Raw genomic sequence first — 20763 nt, forward strand, 5'->3', positions numbered from 1 at the left:
TTGTCATGTGATCATACACTTTTGAAGAGACATCAGTTTTATCAATTTGTGATGGAGAGAGGCCCATAGAGGAAGTCATGAGCCATTTTAAGTTCACAAAACTGTTTTTAGCAGTCCAAAGTATTTTTTAATGTTCAAGGAATTGTGATTCTTGTTTTTTAACAATTACAGAGAAATTAAAAAAAAATCTCACGTGTTAGTGCTTTAGGAAGTTACAATATGAGGCTATACTGTTAGCCTGACATTAGCTCTAAACTGCGGGATGACACAAGTTTGATTCCTGGACTTTGATGCAGCTGCACATCCTGTAAATTCAACTGTTCTCTTAAACCTGAGTCGACACAATGAGCTGTTTTCTGAATATTTTCTATTTTTGTGTTGCGTGAGGCCTGTATGACAAAATGAACAACATATACAACGTTGAGAGGTCAGCAGTGTTTTGTGTTAAGTTCATCACTGTTGTTGCTGCTTTGAGCGAGCCATTCAGATGGTGCATGTGTGTATGGTTTTGTCAAAGAAGTGCCCTTCGTCAGGTTTTGTTTGCAGTGTTTCAGTTTGACATAGAAGTTAGATGTCCAGCTCCAAGTGTTTTGTCTTATTTGGCTTGTGTGTTGAGTTTTGACACAATGAGCCAAATTTTGCGTGTGTAAGCATTCGCAAAAAACTGTATTGTTAGTTAACATCACGAAATGTCTTTGCGTGTTGCCTGATGTTCAGTGTTAAAATGCAACATTGCTCTTAAAGAACAAATCTACTGCTTTTGCCTATTTACTGCAAATGCTTCCCAATTACCATTTTTATATGCATGTCCAAGTATTTTCTCTACAGTCACTGGTTTCATTTCATTCAATATAAAATGCAACATTGAGTGTGAGATCATTCTGTCCAGTAATGTTAAGCCTGCTTTTACCTTTGTCAAAGTTATCATAATGTTGTGTGCTAACGCTTTGCACAGTTTTTTATTCATTATTCACTTTGACCTGCACTAACATATACCAATAATGTCAGTTTGACAATTAAATACTGTAACTCCTGCAAGTTTGAAGTCTGTATAATGAATTAAAACACTTTGCCTTGGACAATAGTTAACAGTGATGCAAAGTGTAGGATTTGCTGCAGATGATTCCTCATTGTTTTGTTTCACATAATTCAGTTTATTTTGTCTTGGGTTTTGAGGAGAAGTAAGATTTTAGCTTCCTGCTGCTCCTGCACAAGCTCGCTCCTTTGAATTCATATATCTTGGTAGAAGTGTGTTTGTACATATAATATATGGGTCTCTTTGTCATATATTCTTTAAGAATTGCATTTTTTTACTCTGCAAACAAATTAATAATAAATCTATTAATAAAACTAATAGTAATTTCTCCAAAGTATACACACTCCCATAAAACAAGAAGGTGCAAGATCCAAAAATAGTCATGAATAAACATCTGCACACTTCACAGAGACCTTCGTTGACAGGGCTGACACTGGTCATCAACTCATGACTTCATTTTGAATGATAAATCCTGCCCTGACTGCAGGGAGAATCTGTAACTAAGTTCAGTGTCATTAACAGCCCCTTCCCACCCACCATTCACCCCGCTGGAACCTGATATGGGGAACTCTCTCACTCACGGTCCAGTTCATTCACCTCAGTTTCTCCCTCGAACGGCTCAGAAAAGTTTTGTTCCTTAGAATGGACGCATTGGCCGTTCCTGCAGACAGGCATAAAGGATGGTACCTTTCTCTGATGGCCCCCAATACAAAAGGACCAACATTTGCCTGGCTGGATCCGTCCAGGCTCTACTGCAACTACCAGGTACGATGGGAAAAATTATGCTTTCTAATTCCTCAGCAGACTGTTGAGCTGTGGGTGTTGTTTCTGCTGTCTTCCCTCTCGCTAAACGCAGTATAAAGCTAATTTATAACATGTAGTATGTGTTTATCATATGCACACTTTCATTTTGCTCTCTTTGCACTTGATTCAGGCTCTTACAGACTGTGTCAAAGACCTTGTCAGTCCATTCCACAGCGACACCATTGACCTGGTTGCCGGGATAGATGCAATGGGATTCATTCTTGGTAAGAAAACAAACCAATTCCTTTTAAGAAGCAAAAGAAATTGCAGGTTAAGAGGAGTCACACTTGGTGTCTCACACTAATTTTATTTTAAGAGGCGGCTCAGGAAACCTAACTCCTCTGGCAAAGATACTAAATTTAGCTTTTTGGACACTGCACCTTGCCTCCTGGTACACGGCATGACAATGTGTGAAAGCATACTTCCTAGAGTACTTATAATACATACATTGTGCATATATATTTTTGATGTGTTTTCAGGGGCGTCTGTTGCCACCACTCTTGGAAAAGGTTTCCTGGCTATCCGTAAAGCAGGACACCTGTGTGTTGCAACCCAAAACCAAAGCTACACAGATTACACAGGCAGAGAAAAGACAATGGAAGTAAGACTGGATGTGCTAAAACCAGGTTAATCTTCCTTTGCTTTTTTTTTTTTACTCTGCAACCATGTCACATATTTCCCTTGAGCGGATGAATGTTTACCCAGCTGGTAATGTTTGCACATGTCTGGGTCGAGCGCCGGGCTAAAAAAAAAAAACAACTTCAAAGATAAATAAGACCAAATTTGATTTTGACTTCAGCTGTTGTGTGGGCTCACAAAGATACCAGTAAGTTTAGTCTGATGTTATTTGTAGTTTTTGTAAATATTCAGTCATTTAATTTGATTATTTCCATGTAGTGATTACTCATATCATAATCTGGCCCTAAAACTCTGCAATGAAAGGGTTGTTTTAGATGTGGTGAGAATGAAAAAGCTGCCATGCACAGCTGTATTTCCATGTAAAAAATTTAAATAACTAGTAGACTTTAAATATTTAAATTGAAGATTTGAAAACGACTTTGACTAGGTTATAACATATTCATTTCTCCTGTATTAAAACCCCAATTAATTAACTAGGGCTTTCACTCATTCATCAATTAATCTGCTATTTTTCTCAATTTGATTTAAGCTTAATTAATTAGATTTATTTCCATTTATATTCCATCCCTGTCACACAGCACCCCCTAGTGTTGGTTGGAGCAAATTACAGCTGAATCAGTTTAAATATTTAGTTGTTTACCACAAGTACACGACAATAAAAAGTGTTTCAATAAAAAAAAATTTTTTTAAAAAGACCCAATAGGTGTAAGTATAGTTGACACTCTCTGTCTTGCAGGTGTGAGGGTGTTGTTGGTGGACCAATGGATAGAGACTGGAGGAACAATGAAGGCTGCCATCCAGCTTGTCGAGAGGCTGGGAGCCACTGTTGTAGGTCAGTCAACATGTTAATGTTATTATTCTGCCATTCTCATTCATTCATTTTTGAACCTCAGCACTTGAATATAAATATCTCACTCTGTTTCCTGCAGGTGTGGCAGCTGTGGCCATCGAAAACACTGAAGGGGGAAAGTGGATTAAAGAAAATTACAAATTTTCTCACTGCATCCCCGAAGAGCTGCAGAGCCAAATTGATCGGAAATATATGGATTCATTCAAAAGCTTCAGCAGCTGAGCAAGTAAAGTAAAATAAGTTCAGTAAAGAAGAAAAGGGAAAGAATGACACGGTCAAGAAATTGTTTCATTTGCATAGACATTTTATATTTGTTTAAGAAATAGTGAAAACCTTGTGTAATATGACTTTTTTTTTTAAAATAACATAAGCTGTGATTTTAACTAAATTACGTCTTCAAAATACATGTATGATATTTCCGAAACACATTAATGATATGATCCTGTTTTAATACCTTTATGACGTTACACATACCATGAGAATTTTTTAAAAGACAATAAATGATCAAACACACAAAATTTCAGTTTCTGATATAAAAATGATAATTCAAATTCAGTCACTGATTTGATTGTAAACAAAAAGGCAAAAAGTACCTAGGAAAGAATACGCCGCAGATAAAAATGTCCAAGGCTGCATCTACGTTACAACAATGGTTCTCAACCAGCGAGTTGGGCCCTCCACGAGGAGTCGACCATAAATCTGAAGGGTCGGGAGATGATTAGCAGGACTGTTAAACAAAAGAAGTTTAAAAGTTTATTGCTTCCGACTTTCCTCAAATCTTTGTTGTCTTGTGATTTACTGCAATATCTTACTTCTTACAGAGAGGTCGGTAACCTCTAATCTACAATATTAGGAAAAGAGGTTTAGTACCGCGTAAAAACAGTCATTTAGGAAATGAGTATTATTGTGATGATGAATCTTGATTGTAAAACAAACTACAGCATTAAAACTGAAGATTTAATTCAAGCTCTAAGTAAAGTAACCATCCACAGTCATTCTTTGGCATCTCAGCAGAACCTGTCATTTTTGTGCCACTCTGTAACTCCGGACAAGTTAAACCGAGCGACACCGCAAGAATCCACATCCCACAGAGCAAAACTCATCACAGGCCAGGAAAAACTGAATTCAAACATATCAGGAAGTGAAACTCCTGCGTCCCTCCTCCTGCTCTGACCACAGAAATCCCTCCCATGAGCTGGAGAGAAACCACAGTCTTTTTCCACTGAGAAAAATCCTCATTTTCAGTCTGTACCTTTTTACTTTAAACTCCCGCTTGCATCCTTACTGGCAGCAGTTCGGGTGTTTCTTCTTCGATGTAGCGTAAAGTTTGTTTGAAGTGCTGTTAATTCCTGAAATAGATACATAGCTGGGCGTTAAACTGTGTGACAAATGTCATGGTTTTCACGGTCACAGAGAGATTGTGGGGATACTCACTGACGACGTCTCCAATTTGCCTCGATCCACTTTTCTCCAACTCTGCAAGAACGTTGGTCTCAAACGCCAATGATGCAACTCGGAAGAAAAACTCTTTCACGTTTTCCCCTAAGGCATGAAAGAGATAAAGATCAGGAAGGGACCGTATGAAAATTACTGGGGGGAGGAGGCTTTAAAAAAGGTTGTCAATACTGAAGCAATTTCCTGATTCAAAGATTAAGATGTTAATGGAATAATAGTTTTCATACAGCCCAACAAACGCTGTGCCTAATTTACAGAGAATTTCTTTTGGGAAATAATAATGAGCATATAATAATAATAATAATAATAATGAGCATATGAAAGAAATTTAAGACCCTTCACTGTTATTTCCAACAACAATATTAAATTACCCTGCCTTCAGCAGAAAGAAAAAAAACTAAACGAAAAAAACAAACACAATCCTCACCCTTTCCAGGCCCCAACTCCCCCAACTAATCATTTTCGAACACTTCATAAGTCAATGGTGAGGTCAGTGGAAGAGATCAATTTACTATATTTAAATCCAAACACTTACCTGTGAGTGATGAAACAGCCCAGTACTCTGCTCTGATCTCCTGTGCTAGTTTGAGAGCATCTTGTTCGATCTGAGAATACTGAGCAGGAGACTGTCAAGAGAAACCAGAGGCAACCAAGTTAGATATGGTGTAACCAAGGTAAACAAAAGGAATATTTGTACTAACGCTGCTGCTAACCATTATTTTCATTATCCATCAATCTAACTATTGTTTTCTTGCTTAATTGATAAATCGCTCGGTCTGAAAAATGGCAGAATAAGAAAACTAGAATTCCTGTTTTGCAGTTATATGCCTCCATGTTTTTGTGCGGTCACGGTGACCTTGACCTTTGACCACCAAACTGTATCTGTAACTATATCTGAATCGGTTCATCTTTGAGTCCAAGTGAACGTTTGTGCCAAATTTGAGGGGATTCCCTTGTGGAGTTCCAGAGATAGTGTGTTCACAAGGCCAAGATCGTATTTTGTGTGGTCACAGTGACCTCGGCCTCTGACTTTTAACCAAAATATAACCAGTTGATCCTTGGTCCTTGAGTCCAGGTGAACTTGTGTATGGCCGGTTTGTAGCCGTGTTGTTGTGTAATTGTTGTTTTGTGGTAAATACAAAAACCACAGGACAAAAATCTGAACAGGAATATTCTGAAAAGTTGAAATCTCTGTTTCAAAAAAAAAAAAAAAATCACTATGAAAAGAAAAACGTTTTGGACAATTCAAATTCAAATTAAAAACATCTTGAAATAGAAAAGTAGCCGAAAAACGACCAGTTACAGTTCTTCCTTCCCACCACTGCCTAAATTCAGTTAGTAATGTCTCAGATGCTTTGGGGTCTGCTGAAGGATGAGAAACCGCATTCCTGAGGTTTGAGCCTGGACACAAACGCTCTGTGCTGCTGGCAACAATCCAAACTATTCACATTTGACTCCAGTAAAGACACAGACATGTTCACAGGCATCGTCCATTTTAAAACAGTAAAAGAAGTACACTCAGGTCTTTCTTTGTGCCGACGAGGAACAGCTGGACAGCGGTGGGGTCGTTCTCTTTCAAGGCGTCTTCGAGCCACTGCCTGCGGACAGAAAAACACAAGTTTAAATCCTCCAGCTGGGACAAAAAAAAACTGTAAGAGTGCAAACAATCTGCTCATAATAAATACACTTACCTCACATGGCCCAAAGAGGCAACATCATTTACATCAAACGCGATGATCACAACTGGAGGAACAGAAAGTATTACAATGAAAATGCTTTAAGTTTTAAGAGTATTGTTTCAACATGGGTTAGTGTCCTCCCTTGACTTTTTGTTCTTGGTTAAACAATGTTTACATGGAGAGAGGAGAGTCTTCAATACATATCTTATTTGTTAACTGCTCTTTAACACAAAATCTCTCACCCTGGGCTCCTCTGTAGTACGTAGAAGCAATGCACTTGAACCTCTCTTGGCCCGCAGTGTCCCACCTGTAATGGAAAGAGTGACTGGTGAGTAACAGTACGTCAGACACAGTTTACTGACTTTGTTTTATGTGTAATAGTGCACACGTTAGACTTACAGCTGTAGACTGAAAGGGACACCCAACACCTCAAACCGCTCCATCTCAAAGTCAACACCAATCGTTGCCTTGTAGTTCTTATCAAAAGCATCTTTGCAAAATCTGCAAAATAGGATTAGGATTAATCTTTTGGTCCATCGTCCACTTTTAGGGACAAACGCATTACTGAACTGTTTTTATGATTATGTCTAGGTTCTCATAGCGCTTGGTTAAGGTTAGAAAAAGATCATGATCTGCTTTAATACAGAAAAAGTTTACAGCAACAGCCATGAGAGTGTGGGTGCAAACCCTGGTCTGTCACTGCTGCCATTAATAAACACAGCGCTTCATTCATTCCAAAAAAAAAAAAAAAAAAGTTGCCTCTGAACATAATCCAACCAGAGATTATGGTTCCTAAAAAAAACGTATTTGCTGTTGCTGTTTAGTTGAGATTTCTTGGTTGGCTGCACGTCTGTCCAAGCAGAGTCCAAATGCACCAAAAGTTCAAATTTACTGAACTTGAGCTGATGTTTATGGGTGCAACCAATCACTGTTAATCACTGCTTGAAGGGATGAAAAATTAATTAGCCTACTTGTGTTTCTGAATTCCAGAAGTGTACAATAACCAATTAGGCTCATATTGAGACCAGATAACAAAAAACTACAGGCTGTCCTCTTGCTGAAATATCAGCATGCAGATTCATCTACCAGGTTTGTTACATAAACCCTGTTTCAATCTCTGAAACACAGCAATCTACTGCTATTAATATTAGCATGGTAGGTGGAGCTGTATCGAGACTTTGCTTTCTTGATGGATGTAAATCTCTTATTTAAGTTATTTATTTCCTAGTACTGCACCTCACCCTGCTTTCACCGATTAAGTGACTGCGTTTGACCTTACCTATTAATCAGACAGGTTTTCCCCACAGCCAGGTCACCCACCACAATGACCTTAGAGATTTTAAATCTGCTGAGAAGAATAAAAGTAAATGATAAGAAACAATAAGTAAAGAAGTGCCAGAAAACACCGCGTCCCGTATCATCCAGCCTGTGGTGTCAGTGCTCACCCCACAGTGCCGGTGCGCTGCTCCTGGCAGGCAGTCCTCACTTTATTGTTGAAATCGTCTTTAGTGTGGAGAGCTGCTTCCTTCTTGAAATACTGCAGGAGAGGAAGAAGACTGTGTGAGGCTGTAGACTGTTTTACAGATGCGGTGCTTGAGCAGTGAATGATTTTACCTGAGGGAGCTGAGCGATGATTCGGTCCCTTCGCACAGGAGGAAGGACGCTCATGGCTGACACTCGGACTGACATGAAGCGTCCGGGTGAATATTTAGCACAGGGTTGTGGTGTGCTGGACAGAAAGAGAAGGAGAGCAGCATTAACAATCTGCCATTTTAACTCGTTAAAGATGTGAGAATGTGGTGAGTGGTTTTTGGGCCCAATCATCAGGCCTGGTGCTTATTTCTCCTCTTGCTACTGGGGATAAAAGCTACAAGATGAAGACTGAAGCAAATCTGCGTCCAACACAAAGAGACAGAAATAAACAAAAATCAAAACAGCCAAATATTCTCTGGATCCAGCTTCTTAAATATTAGGGTTTGCTGCTTTTCTCTGTTTTATATCATTTTATATCCCTGTAAACTGATCTTTGGGTTTTGAACTGTTGGTTGAAGAAAATCTTTAGTTGTGGTTCTACTCAATTCAAATATCTTCTGGACATTTTGAGGCATGTATATAAATCTGACAAACTTAAAATACCAAACATTCCCTAGTTCAATTCTTTCTAATTTTCAAAAGCATTTGGAAACCCTACCTTGGGCTTCAAGCATTTTTTTAATCATATCATGACACTTTTACAGACTTCCGCCCTACATGTATATATCTATATTTGCATTAACTACATTTTGAAATGTTTTTTTTTTGCGTTATTTATAAGTAAACACCCACACATCACATTTCAGATGCAGCATATTGCATTTGGCACAAGTTTCGTTTTGATTTGGATTAAATTAGCTCATGTTCATCTTTGTCTCTCACTTCAGATTTGATTTGTTTTCCCGGGCAACCAGATCCAAGGCTGCATTACCCTCCAGGCAGAGCAGGCAACTACACAGGAGCCCCACTGAAGTACAGCATCAGCCCTGACTGGTCATCCATCCTCCGGCCTTGCTCTTGTAGTGAGACCCTGTTTCAAATTCTAGTTTTAAAACAGTAATTATTTAACTTTATATTGAGCTCGTATTATTCCATCATAGGAGTATCGTAAGGCTGCAACCCACAATATTGTCATTATCAACACATCTGAGAATTATTTTCTCAGATCTAGGCTATTGACTACTATTGTTGTTCAGTGTATATAATGTCAGAAAGTAGTGTCTGTTATTATTCCCAGAAGTGCAAGTTAACCTTTTAAATACACCATCCCGCCCACTTTGCCCTTTGGTATCACTTGAAATGTGTTTTAGTCACACTCTGTTTTCACACAACCATAACATATTTTACATTGTTTGAAAGCTCTCCTCTTTCTTTCTATGCAAAGCTCCAAAGTGTTTTCCACATAAAGGGTACTAGTGCAGGCCTTAGATTCCCTTTTCAATGCAAAAAATAAAAATAAAAATGGGTGAGGTGCCTCTGCAACTCTGGTTCAGTGTCTCTTATTCTCATTTTGACTTTTTGGTTGTAAAATTTAAAGCGTTACCTTTCAAATGACACCTGGGTTATAACATAACAAGTAATAGAGGACTGAGAAACTAGAAAGTATTCACCCCTGAGAAGCTTTTGGTGGTTTTGCTTTTAAAAATGATGATAATTGGTGCCAATTGACTGACTGATTAATCAACTAATCATTTCACCTGTATGGTCCGTTTCTGGATGCCTGAGGAAATAATCAAATTGCCCTAGACCTACACAGTGGGGGTTAAAGGGGTCCAACGACAATGTCTTTGCCCCGGCGGAATATAATTGACTGTACTCGAAAATGCTCGCACATCTGCCCCCTGTCTGTTTTACAGTCTGGGGCAGAGTGAGGCAAAGACCCAGGTCAAACAATACTGTAATGAGAGAAAATGTTTGGTTTACAGTTTGGGGCTACATGACCACACACAGAGCCAGACCAGACAACTGTTGATCCACTTACTGCGCAGATCTGTTTTAATCCTATTGTTCATCCTGGTAAAGGAGAAGACGTGTAATTTAGTGCATTTGGTTTGAGTCGCAATAAAACTGAAACCAGGCGACTTTAAAACTCGATTTATAAACATTCAAACTGCAGGTAAAGTAGTTTTTCACCTCGCTAAAGAAGCGCTGTGACTTGTGGTCACATGTACGTGCCGACTAAACTTTGAAGAAATCTGTGGAGATGTTACCTCAGCGAGACGGGATGGTCCACTCAATTTTCCTCTTCTCTCTGTCCTTTTTTACGCCTCGTTTTCCCCCCACAGATGCTTCTTATCGTGAAGGAAACCCATCCGACTTCACTGTGAAGTGTGTAAGTGTTGAGTTTGTGGAGAACGGAGCTGAAATGGATCCACGGAAGTTGAGGGGGAGCAGCAGACTGAGACCCGCTGCTGCTGCTGCTGACTCAGTTCCCTGGATTTTTTTTTTCCTTTCCTCCCAGATTTTCTCTGCTCGGTCCCCTGCTGGAGGAAATGAGGAATAATCGGAAAAGAGGAAGGAAAAATGATCTATCTATCTATCTATCTATCTATCTATCTATCTATCTATCTATCATCTAAATGTAAAACTAATTGGACATTTATCATATTGAGGACATTTTGTTTTATTTTTCTTCTTACTTTTTCATAAATAACTATATTTATTTATTAATTATTTCTCCTAATAACTATATATATTATTTATTGTACTATAGCCTACTATATTATACATTTTCTAATCTACTGCATTGCTGATAATAATGTCTGATTAATGTTAGTGGCACTGTATTGCTTAGCTTCATGCTAGCTTGTATTACATGAAAAAGTAGCTAATGTTACTGACATGTTATCAAAGAAGACCAAAGTTAGCAGCTAATGTGTGCTAATGTGTTGCCATGTTATAGAAAATATTACATTTTGTCCATATATTATAATTAATGGCCAATAGAGTCAATATCTTGTCATTGTTTTCTTTTTACCATGTTTCCTACTTCTGAGAAGGCAACGCTTGAAGGTAAGGCAATTGTCACAGTTTCATTCCAAACAATATTGAATTTGCAATGGCCCAATTAGCAGCTAATGTTACATTAACTTATTTGTTATCCCTTGACATTAGATTGTTGGAGGCCAAACCTATTGAAAAGGATTCATTTTAATAGGAAATTTAATGGCTGAACTTAGCAGCTAATGTTATTGAAAAGCCTCATTTTAATAGGAAACTTATGTTACCTTCCATTTGAATTTTGATGACCATATACAATGTCATCTCAATATTAGATTGTTGATCACCAAATTACTAGCTAATGTTAATGTTTTTAATTTAATCTAAACATTACATGTGTGGTTGGAAATGTTTGCAGCTAATGATATTGAGAATTAATTAATTTTTAATGTAAATTTGACTATAATTAAAATGTATGTATGTAAATGATCTGATAAAACAGTACCTGACTATAGCTTTACCAGAAATCTCACAGACTCCATGAATGTAAAACAGAGAATAAATCAAATCAAACCTTCCCTTATCGGTAGAGTTCATCTTAGAAAAATACACATAAATAGCTGTGATTTTAAATTCTTTTTTAATTCATAGTATCACTCAACAATCCAAAATACGTGGCTCCTAAAAAACAGTTTTCACTTTAATACAAGATACATTATACATTATTGTGGTCATGATCAAATGAATTTAGTGTTAGTTTGTCTCAAAAATCTCCCACATACATATATCATTCTATAGAATCTATACTTTCTTATTCGTACATCATCTTTATCTCTGCTTTGCTCTTATTTTTGAAAAGGCACTGTAGTAAAGGCACTGTAGCACAGGTCAAACACATCTACACCATATCCATGTCTGTTCTTTTTGGCGTTGGCTGAAATAGAAAATGAAATGTGCTGATCATTAGGTTTTTAAAGTCCACTAATGCTTGACGGTGTGTGCGTATATTATCCTTTGAAATATATCAAAAAGGAATGCACACTTGAGGACATATTTACAAAATGCTATATATCCATTTTTGAGGAAAAGAAGAGGAAGAGGAGACACATCTTCACCTGAATATCATCATTCTTAAAAAAGGGATCCACTCTGTAAAAGACCTATTACTTCTCAAACAAGCAAATATGATACACACTGTGAGGATATTCTATTACTCCACACAAGTCTAACTACATGGATGCAGTAACAGTGGTGATTGTGCTGCTGCCTGTTCGTGAAGGGTTTCTCATGGTTCCCTCTTCCCACTGAGCAAAATTATCAGACTATTAACTGGCAGGAAGTTCCAGCTCGTGTCAAATACCAACAAATTTCATATGACAACCATAAAAGGACTATAAATTGTCCTGTGTTACACGTTCAGTTGGTCCTTTGCATCATTATGTACCAGGTAAGTCAAAGCCCAGTAGCTCCTCAGCCACAAATGGCTTCATTGAGACAAAGGGAGAGGACATACTGTATACACATATTTTTCAAATGTGAGTGTGCTGCTGGTAAATTTAATGTCAGAAAATCCCACTTGTCTCTTCGTTCAAATACCCAAAGAGAGAAAACTGCAAACCCTATGCAAATGTTGAAGATATATGGCAACATATAGCTAGGTTGTCAGTTAAGATTGTTAGCAAATACTAAAATTTCACATTTTAAACTTATGTGTTCAACTATTTATCATGCAGGTTTTTTTTCTGATGGATTAAGGAACATTTTGACATTTTTTAGAAATACACTTTGCTTTCTTGCTGAGAGTTAAATGAGAAGATTGATACCACTCTCTTATGTTTTCTAATGCTGCGTTTGTGATGTATCTGAGGTACAGAAATGATCAGTTTCCCACTTGTAAAAATTCAAGTTGAAAGAGGTAATGCTGCTTTCACATCAGACATTCAAACATCACATTCAAAAATGTTTCATGAAAAAAAATAGTCAAGGTTAATGTTTCTCATCAGGCCTCAGGTTGTTTTGATTAAAAGTGTCACACAGTGTTATGTAGCTAACTTTCTACTTTTTTGTGAGTCATTAACACAGCATAAGCTCTAAAGGTCACTAATTAACTTATAATATCTTGTTTGTTTAATCTGTACAAAAGCCGAAGTGTAAAAACAAGTTGTGGTTTTGCGGGAGGATTTTTGTTACCGTAGGACAGATCCAGACGAACTGTAGGTTTCTTCCTGTTTCCAGTTATTGTGCTAAGATAATATAAACAGCTGCTGGCTATGGCTTCATATTTACCATATAAACAGGAGGATGGTATCAGTCTTCTCATGTAATGCTTTTGTCAAGAATTGACAATTGTATTTAAAAAAATGTCAACCTTTTCCTTTCAGGTTATATAATACTAAGAACAATCTTAAATATTCTAAAAGTCGTAAAATGGTTTGATAAATGTCACTAGAGATTAACACATAGTTTTGGCTTCTATCAAAGTGGTGTTGCTTTTTATTTTTCCCTGTGAAAAGACAATTATTCTTTTGACCCAAACGAAGCTTCACCTTGTCCAGAAGGGGGTGTTGTTTGTTCTTTGGCAGTGAGGCACAACAAGGGAACCTGTGGTCACAAGGAATGGTGTCAGTTATGGTTTGAAAAAGACAAATGTGTAAACTCTCACCCTGAAAACAATATAATATAGTCCCGTAACCTTTCTCCACGTCAATCACTGAGAAACTTTTTGTTGTTGTTATGTGTCCCATTCTGTCCCACATAGCTTTTACTCCGGGGGAAGAAGTCAGCGCGGAGTAGGCGGTAGAAGTAAATCAGGATCATAACATTCATCATGATCATGGTGCCGAGAAAGTATCCACCGTGGTCCAGCCAGGAGTAATTGTGCATGATGTACCAGGTGAGGTAGAACTGGGTGCTCAGACGAAACATGATGTAAGTGAAGAGGTTGGCGACTTTGTTGACGTGGTACATGGAGGAGGACTGAGCGCCGGCCAGTTTCAGCATCAGCCTCAGGTGCAGAGTGACACTGTTCACCTCCACAAACAGAGCGATTACAGCGCCGGCCACATACAGCTGAGTGTAGAGGGCGTACAGGAAGCACCAGATCACCTGAGGACACACAGAGGGAGGAGGAGGTATTTATACAGTTAACTGCTGGACTTTGATGGTCTCATTGTTTGTTTTTATTTGCATTTGCCTTGCTTTTATTGTTGAGTTTTTCTTTAACCCTTAAAGCAATTTTATAACATAACATTTTATACACAAAAAGCTACATTTATTATTATTATTATTATTATTATTATTATGTTTGTCAGTATATGCATACATAGTTATCTCTATTGAACAAATGAACGACTATATAGGTATACGTTAGGTATTATTGTAGTAATATTATTTACAAATGTGTTGTGAAACTATCTCAGCCTGTTCGAATTTTCAAGTGTGCAAGAATATGTAAATGTGTCCAGAAATCCGTAAATGCGAAGATTTGTATATGTGTAAAAGAATCTGCATGTATATCCACTAAAAAATCTGAACGTAAATGCTCTTTTCTTTTAACATTTGTCCAGGGACTACAGATGAAATGAAGCCTCTTGGCTGCCTCTGGTGCATTTACCGCAACATTTATTATGCACTGTCAGTGTTAAATAAACCAATAAATAAAAAATAAAATGAAGAAGTTAAAACTCACTGATGATAATCTTGAATTCTAGTGAAGTAGCCAAAGTTTCCAAAGATACAAAATAATATGTCAGACTGAAGATGGGGGGAAATGTGTCTAAAAAGCAGTTTTGGTTTTAAGTATTTCACGTGGTTTAAACATCATGGAACAAACTAATACACAATATATCTGTCAAACTGTCAGACACAGTGAAATGACATGTTTTTTCTACTTTAGAGCTGCTCAAAACTGATGAAAACTGGATATTTCAGGGACAAACCCCCTAACAAAAAGATGCAGATAAGATAAGACACGTCTGCCTGTTGACCTCATGAGTTACAATGATCCTCTGCTCAGTGGCACCATGTGCTGCATTCAGCTCAACTCAGGCAGCACAAACAGCTTGTGTCATTTCCTTGTAATTACTCCCTCTCTCTGGATCTGTTTGTTCAGTGCATACTTAATTAATAATTAAACACTATTCACTAAGAATAAGCAACATATGCAACAAATCTTTAAGACTTAATGTACAACACAGGATGTTTTTTGCAGAATGAGAGTTGGGAAACATGTCTTACAGCACGACCATTTTCTAAGTCGCCATTTTTTACTTTCTCTTCTTCTTCTTCTTCTTCTTCTCTCAGTCTTTTATACACACGCGTGTTACCTGTTCAGATCAACTTCCTTTTGTCATGCTGATGATTGTAAAATAGTGGCTCTGATATCTTATCTGAACCAGAAATACAACTTTGACGGAGCTAAAGAAAAGAACACAAATTGCCGCAGGCATGTCATCTTACCAGGGCATGATGGAGTAAGAATTCCCATGATCCTCTTGCATGTCTCGTCAGGATGATATCACCCGCATCTTGCACAAAGTATCCTGGGAAGAAAGAAAATATGATATTAGTCCTGTAGGGTTAATCAGCTACAACCGGTAACAGTTTGACTGGATTGTCCAGTGCTGATAGTCAAGCTAGTATGAAGTAACTGCTGAATCATGACACACTGATGGGAAGGCTTTCTACAGACATTGAGTGTCTGGGGTGGATTAGGTCAGGTTTACGGTAAGATAATGAAAATAATCATTGGTTGAAGTTTTTATCTGATATGACACATAAGGATACAGCAGCATGTGGAGAATGAGTTTGTTTGCTTTGAGCCTTTGTAGCTTGGTTATCTTTGCTTGTATGAAACTATAAAAATATGAATTCTTTCAATCAGAAAAATTTTTTCTAACTTTATTTCAACATCATAAGATTCTTTCATGTTCGGTCTACATGCACGCGTCTTTTGTTGTGTCTGCGATGTTGTTTCCAGAGCTAATTAATTGATTAGTTAATCTGCAAATATTTTTGTAATCGATTAAGTCTTTTTTTTCTTTTTTTTTCCTTAACAAAAACACCAATCATTCTCTGTTTCCTCCTTTCTTTTTCTGTTTTATGTCATTGTAAAGTGAAAATGTTTTTGATGTGTGGGACAAAACAAGACAACTCATCGACTAATTGACTAATTTAAATTAAGTTTCACCTCATTCCTCCACACAAATCTATATAACATCAAGTGATTAATCATAAAATTGAGGAATTGCAGCTTTAAGACATGACACATGGATGAAATCATCTTTTAGATATGAGGATGTTCAACATTTCCAAAACAATGACAGCCTTGAATCCACAGATGGGTTTTCACATATCTTTTTTGTTACCTGATGTTTGCAGCGGTTGACTGTTTAAACAAAGTGTCATCACTTGTTTTGTTTACTTATTGCACAGAACTACCACTAACTACTTTCAGCATGCACCTAAAGATGAACTTTTTACCAGATAATGTTGAATGTATCTTACATTTCAAATTTCCCTTGAGTCGCTTGTTGTGAAGTTTCTTTAGGAGAAATTTAGAGCCAGTATTTGTTCACGGGGTTAAATGCATCTATTAAACTGTGCAGGCCTCATTTAGCTGCAGGTATTCAAGAGTCCTGATGTGCCTCGGTATGACTGGCACACTGTTGCTATGTTAAAGAACATGACCACCAGTGTCTGGAGTGGTTGGCCTCAGTGGAGATAATAGCTGTTTGCAGTTGTTAGGGCGGATCTCCACAGGTTTGTGTCTCCATGGTGACACAAAGATGCACATAAGACCCAACCACGTACAGAACAGCTCAACCAGACCACCGAGTCCTTAGGGGATTATGTTCATGGTAATTGAGAGGGAACGGCCGTTCTGAGAATCAGGTGTGAGGGGCGGATCTTTTTGTTGTTTCTCTGGAAAGCAGCAACTGGAAAGGTGAAAGTCTTATGCCCCCGATCAGAAGAAGAGGAGGTTCAATTCAATTCAATTCAGTCAACACCTCTCCCACATTTCCCTCTCTACACTAGAGCTGCAGAAACTAGTCAATTAATCCATTGACAGAAAATTAATCTACAACTATTTTGATAATCAAATAACATACTCTTTTCCATTTTTAAGCCAAAATTTCAAACATTTGCTGATTTCAGCTTCTGAAATGTTTTGATTTGAGCATTTTCCTTGTCATACATGAACTGCACCACTGGATGTCTTCATTTAAATCCCAAAACCCAACTATTCAGTTGTTTGATTTTACTCTTGATTGTTCTTTTCTTTTCCACAATGCATTTACTGACCTGTTGAGACGCAGACGAGCAGGTACGACAGAGGGGTGTGGTGAGAGTGGATGTTGCTCAGCGTCTCTGGCCAAACCACCACACTGGAGAGGGATACATGTTATGGATAGGTGGGTCTGTTATCACCTCACTCAAACAAACATGGGCTCACTCCTGGAGAGAAAAGCTTGACTAAACAGAGATATTAATATCATGTATTACAGTTTAGGGCATGTATTACCCTGACCAATAGATATCCCACCTTTTAGTAGTTTTTAGTAGCTTTTATATTTAATTTTAATACTATTTATTTTCTAGTTTCTATCTGTGTCTATATATTTCATAAAATGCTACTGTTTTATCTTAACTTGACTCACTGTTTTTCTATTATACTTTGTCACTTCTTAAAGCTGTTTGGCACACCTCAAAAAGCAAAGGTTTCTCTGTGTCCCCTCCTTGTATAAACACACTACAAGAGAATTATTGTTAATAAGTGACATATATCCCTTCTGTGACATATAAAGCTCTACTGCTTCACACGTTTCCTTGGTACTACTTTGAGTGCACAAAAACCTCCGTTTGAATGTGAAAACTTGTTTATTTTGTCTCCCTCCACAGAAGCTCTCAGTCATGACTAATTTAATCTGTCACACATTAGATGCAGCGACAGTAAAGGGAGAGGGCAGCCAGCACAAAAAAATGACCTTGGTCCCACTTCTTAACTTTAAGAGATGAGTCATAAGGTTAGTCCCCACCCCAAAAAATAGTTTCTTGTAATGCTTTCACAAGAATTGTTCTGCCAGCAGGTTTTTCCAGTTGATATGTCTGCAGGCTGTAGCTTGAGAAATCCAGAGTGCTGGCTGTAAAACTGTGTTCCCCCTGAGCTGCCGACAAATTCAACAGTGCAAGCACACAGCAATAACAGCTTTGTGTGGCTCATACTGTACACTGGCCTTTCCCTCCCCACTTAAAAAATGCCATTGTCTCCCCCGTCCCTCACCCTGCCTCAACATGCCCTTCTTCTCCTGACTGCCACAGACTGTCACTGCTGCACACACACACCCCTACACATAAACACATCATGTGGACTGTGAATAGACAATGGTGTCCCAGTGCCGTGGATGGATGGACGGATAGATGGGTGTTTGGACACTTACCAGGTCAGGGCCCATGTCCCAGTCAGCAGGGAGTGCACCAGGGAGACGGAGAGGTTCCTCCACTTCCAGGAGTGGAGATCATCCTGCCTCACCACTTTGGGCACAGGCAGCCTTTGCAGAAGCCGGTGGGCCACTCTGAAAAGCAGAGAGCACACCAGCACTGACGGGCCTGGGTGACTCTTCAGCACAGGAAGTAGGGCCTCCATCCTCTACTCACAACCCCAGCTCTCCCCCTTTCTCTGGGCTCTTGTTCTTGTCCTTTACAACTTCCTCCCTTCGTCCTTTTCCTCTGTTGGCTTTTCCACGCTCCTGTCACCCTCTCCTGGGCGCGGTGATGGACGAATATGCTCGGTATGTGATGGGAGTGTTCTCCAGGACAGAGGTCTGCAGAGAGAAGAGAGGTTGCTGCAGCTGCAGGAGATGATCCTCTGTTCTTATTTGTATCTATTTACGTTTTACTTCAGACCTCCTTTTCCGCGGAGTTGACGTCCGACTGATGCTACAGCCCTGTCTGTTTTTCTTCTCACGTTTTCAGCCTGAAGAGGGAGGCTTGGAGGGGATTCCCGTGACAGCTCATTCCAGTCCGACGGTGTTTGTCCTCACGCAGCGCCTTGTAACGTTATGTGCCGCGCTCAGCCCGCCTGTCTGTCCAGAGTGAAGGGAAGAGAGGTGGAGAGGGAGCGGGGTGGGTGGTGCTGTCGCTGCTCCCTATAACCACCAAAAACAAGGAGGGGCAGTGACTGAGATCATGTTACGCAAGGAACGAAATCACTTAGCACGGCTGCTGAAACGTGATTTTGGGCAAAGCGTGTCGAAAAGGACCTGTAGCTAAACATATGGAATAGCCGCTCGTTCTTACGCGCGTGTAACGCACTGTGCGTAAAGGCAGCCTATCGGGATTCAATTTATAATAACGATAATAATAACAATTCTTTCTATGACAGTTATGTCTAACGCAGTGTGTGAGTTTCTTTTGTCAGTAAAAAGTTTATACTGTTTCAGTGGTGGTGGAATCTAAGTTAAAGTTAAAATATCCCACTCTGTTACGTAAGTAAAACTTTTATGGGTCGTGTAAAAAGCAGTTTGATGTTGTAACTGAAAAAAATTGGAAAAAAAACATAGTAGAGGTATAAAATAACACATTGGAAAATGTTTATTTCTTTTCCATCTTAATCCTGTTGGATTTAAGATGTGTTTGATGCAGTCAGCACTCTATTTTTATCATCTGTCTGGAAAAGTAGGCATGCACTCATTAAGGATGTGGCTCATGATTTGTTTTTCTTCATAGCTGAAGTTTGCCTGAAGTTTCACACCTGTGGCTCTGGTGTCCCTCATGGGTCAATTACACCATGGGTTGTTGTGCAGAAGGTCAGGGTCAGTTCTGTACACATCCTCAATTATTTTTTATTGCACAAAGTGTTGCTTAGTAATGAAAAGCACAGACACAGAGATTCAGTGACAAAGAATACAACATCAGACTGCAAATCGTTAAATTTAATCCGATTTGTTTTTGGTCATTTTATATGGTTATTTTTTGCATGCTTAATCTGTTTTGCAATTCACAACATTCAGTTATTGCGATCTTTATCATCTTTATCTTCGGGGATAATAAAGCTCTCCTGAAACTTTATTTAATATTTGTGGAATCTTTTTAATGAGTAGCATATTAAGAAACTGACTTTGAGTGCTGTTACTGTAAATATAGAAATGACTGATAATATAGACACACATCTTTGTTATGTTTGGAGCAAAGCAATTCAAATCCTATTATGTTAAACAGGCAGCCCAACAGTAACACCCTCCTTCCTTGGCCATAACTCTTTCCATAAACACAGCATAGCTCTCATTCCCCACAGCTGGCCTCTCTGCAGCCCAGTGAGGAAGAAGGAAATGAGCAGTAACAGCTAAGACCCTGCAGACACACACACACATTACCACCTGCACCACACATGTCTGTGTGAAACCCCATCACATGAAGAGTTTACTTTTCTTTAACTGCAAAAAAAGTTTTTCAGTTCATTTACAACTGGTGTATTTCTTTAATTTGCTCATTTTTATGACTAGATTATTTTCCCATTCTTCCTTATTCATTACACAGCTTATTCACATTTACAATTTCATTCCATGTAACAAAATACAGATAAGTTAAAATATTTTCCCCATTAAAAAATGCCTGAAACACTGAATGAACAGTGTGAATGTAGCTCCTCTTATTTCCTGTTACCTCTCAACTTCCAGCTGTAAACCACTTTAATTTTACTCAGTTTAAAAACACATCTTCCATTGCTGCCTTAAAAATGTGACTTTTGAACCAGCTGAGTTGAGAAAACAAGTTCAATAAACTTAAGTTGAATTAGCAACTGTGAGGTCATTCTGACTTTCATTTAC

The 20763-nt window shown here is 38.4% G+C and overlaps 3 protein-coding genes across 9 annotated transcripts; 1 reads left to right on the top strand and 2 right to left on the bottom strand.

Moving 5' to 3' along the window:
• The first annotated feature begins 1585 nt into the window (after positions 1 to 1585).
• LOC111232326 (adenine phosphoribosyltransferase-like) lies at positions 1586 to 9461 on the top strand. 3 transcript variants are annotated; one of them, XR_002665541.1, is made up of 7 exons: positions 1586 to 1801; positions 1971 to 2064; positions 2320 to 2466; positions 3216 to 3311; positions 3409 to 3555; positions 6723 to 6791; positions 8884 to 8970. XR_002665541.1 is itself a non-coding variant. In XM_022759785.1 (6 exons), exons 1-5 carry the CDS (start codon positions 1679 to 1681, stop codon positions 3549 to 3551), a joined length of 603 nt encoding a protein of 200 aa, XP_022615506.1. In that variant the 5' UTR covers positions 1598 to 1678; the 3' UTR covers positions 3552 to 3555; positions 8884 to 9461. The 3 variants fall into 3 exon arrangements, 2 of the variants coding, with proteins under 2 accessions (XP_022615506.1, XP_022615505.1); XM_022759785.1 differs by lacking the exon at positions 6723 to 6791 and having other exon boundaries at positions 1598 to 1801; positions 8884 to 9461; XM_022759784.1 differs by lacking the exons at positions 6723 to 6791; positions 8884 to 8970 and having other exon boundaries at positions 1598 to 1801; positions 3409 to 3556.
• On the bottom strand, positions 4589 to 10410 carry rab34 (RAB34, member RAS oncogene family). Of its 3 annotated transcripts, none has more exons than XM_022759783.1 (11): positions 10207 to 10410; positions 8078 to 8192; positions 7909 to 8000; positions 7743 to 7808; positions 6863 to 6964; positions 6706 to 6770; positions 6476 to 6527; positions 6301 to 6382; positions 5320 to 5410; positions 4764 to 4871; positions 4589 to 4678 (listed from the first exon to the last, which is right to left on the bottom strand). In XM_022759783.1, exons 2-11 carry the CDS (start codon positions 8150 to 8152, stop codon positions 4611 to 4613), a joined length of 801 nt encoding a protein of 266 aa, XP_022615504.1. In that variant the 5' UTR covers positions 8153 to 8192; positions 10207 to 10410; the 3' UTR covers positions 4589 to 4610. The 3 variants fall into 3 exon arrangements, with proteins under 3 accessions (XP_022615504.1, XP_022615502.1, XP_022615503.1); XM_022759781.1 differs by having other exon boundaries at positions 7743 to 7811; XM_022759782.1 differs by lacking the exon at positions 10207 to 10410 and adding an exon at positions 8879 to 8909 and having other exon boundaries at positions 7743 to 7811.
• A 1149-nt stretch (positions 10411 to 11559) lies between these two features.
• On the bottom strand, positions 11560 to 19067 carry tlcd1 (TLC domain containing 1). Of its 3 annotated transcripts, none has more exons than XM_022759800.1 (5): positions 18842 to 19067; positions 18376 to 18759; positions 17240 to 17322; positions 15395 to 15477; positions 11560 to 14041 (listed from the first exon to the last, which is right to left on the bottom strand). In XM_022759800.1, exons 2-5 carry the CDS (start codon positions 18579 to 18581, stop codon positions 13640 to 13642), a joined length of 774 nt encoding a protein of 257 aa, XP_022615521.1. In that variant the 5' UTR covers positions 18582 to 18759; positions 18842 to 19067; the 3' UTR covers positions 11560 to 13639. The 3 variants fall into 3 exon arrangements, with proteins under 3 accessions (XP_022615521.1, XP_022615520.1, XP_022615519.1); XM_022759799.1 differs by having other exon boundaries at positions 11560 to 13537; positions 13629 to 14041; positions 18376 to 19067; XM_022759798.1 differs by having other exon boundaries at positions 18376 to 19067.
• Positions 19068 to 20763: the final 1696 nt, after the last annotated feature.

This window comes from Seriola dumerili, unplaced genomic scaffold (assembly GCF_002260705.1).
Source record: "Seriola dumerili isolate Sdu_G_001 unplaced genomic scaffold, Sdu_1.0 BDQW01000330.1, whole genome shotgun sequence".
NCBI lineage: Eukaryota > Metazoa > Chordata > Actinopteri > Carangiformes > Carangidae > Seriola > Seriola dumerili.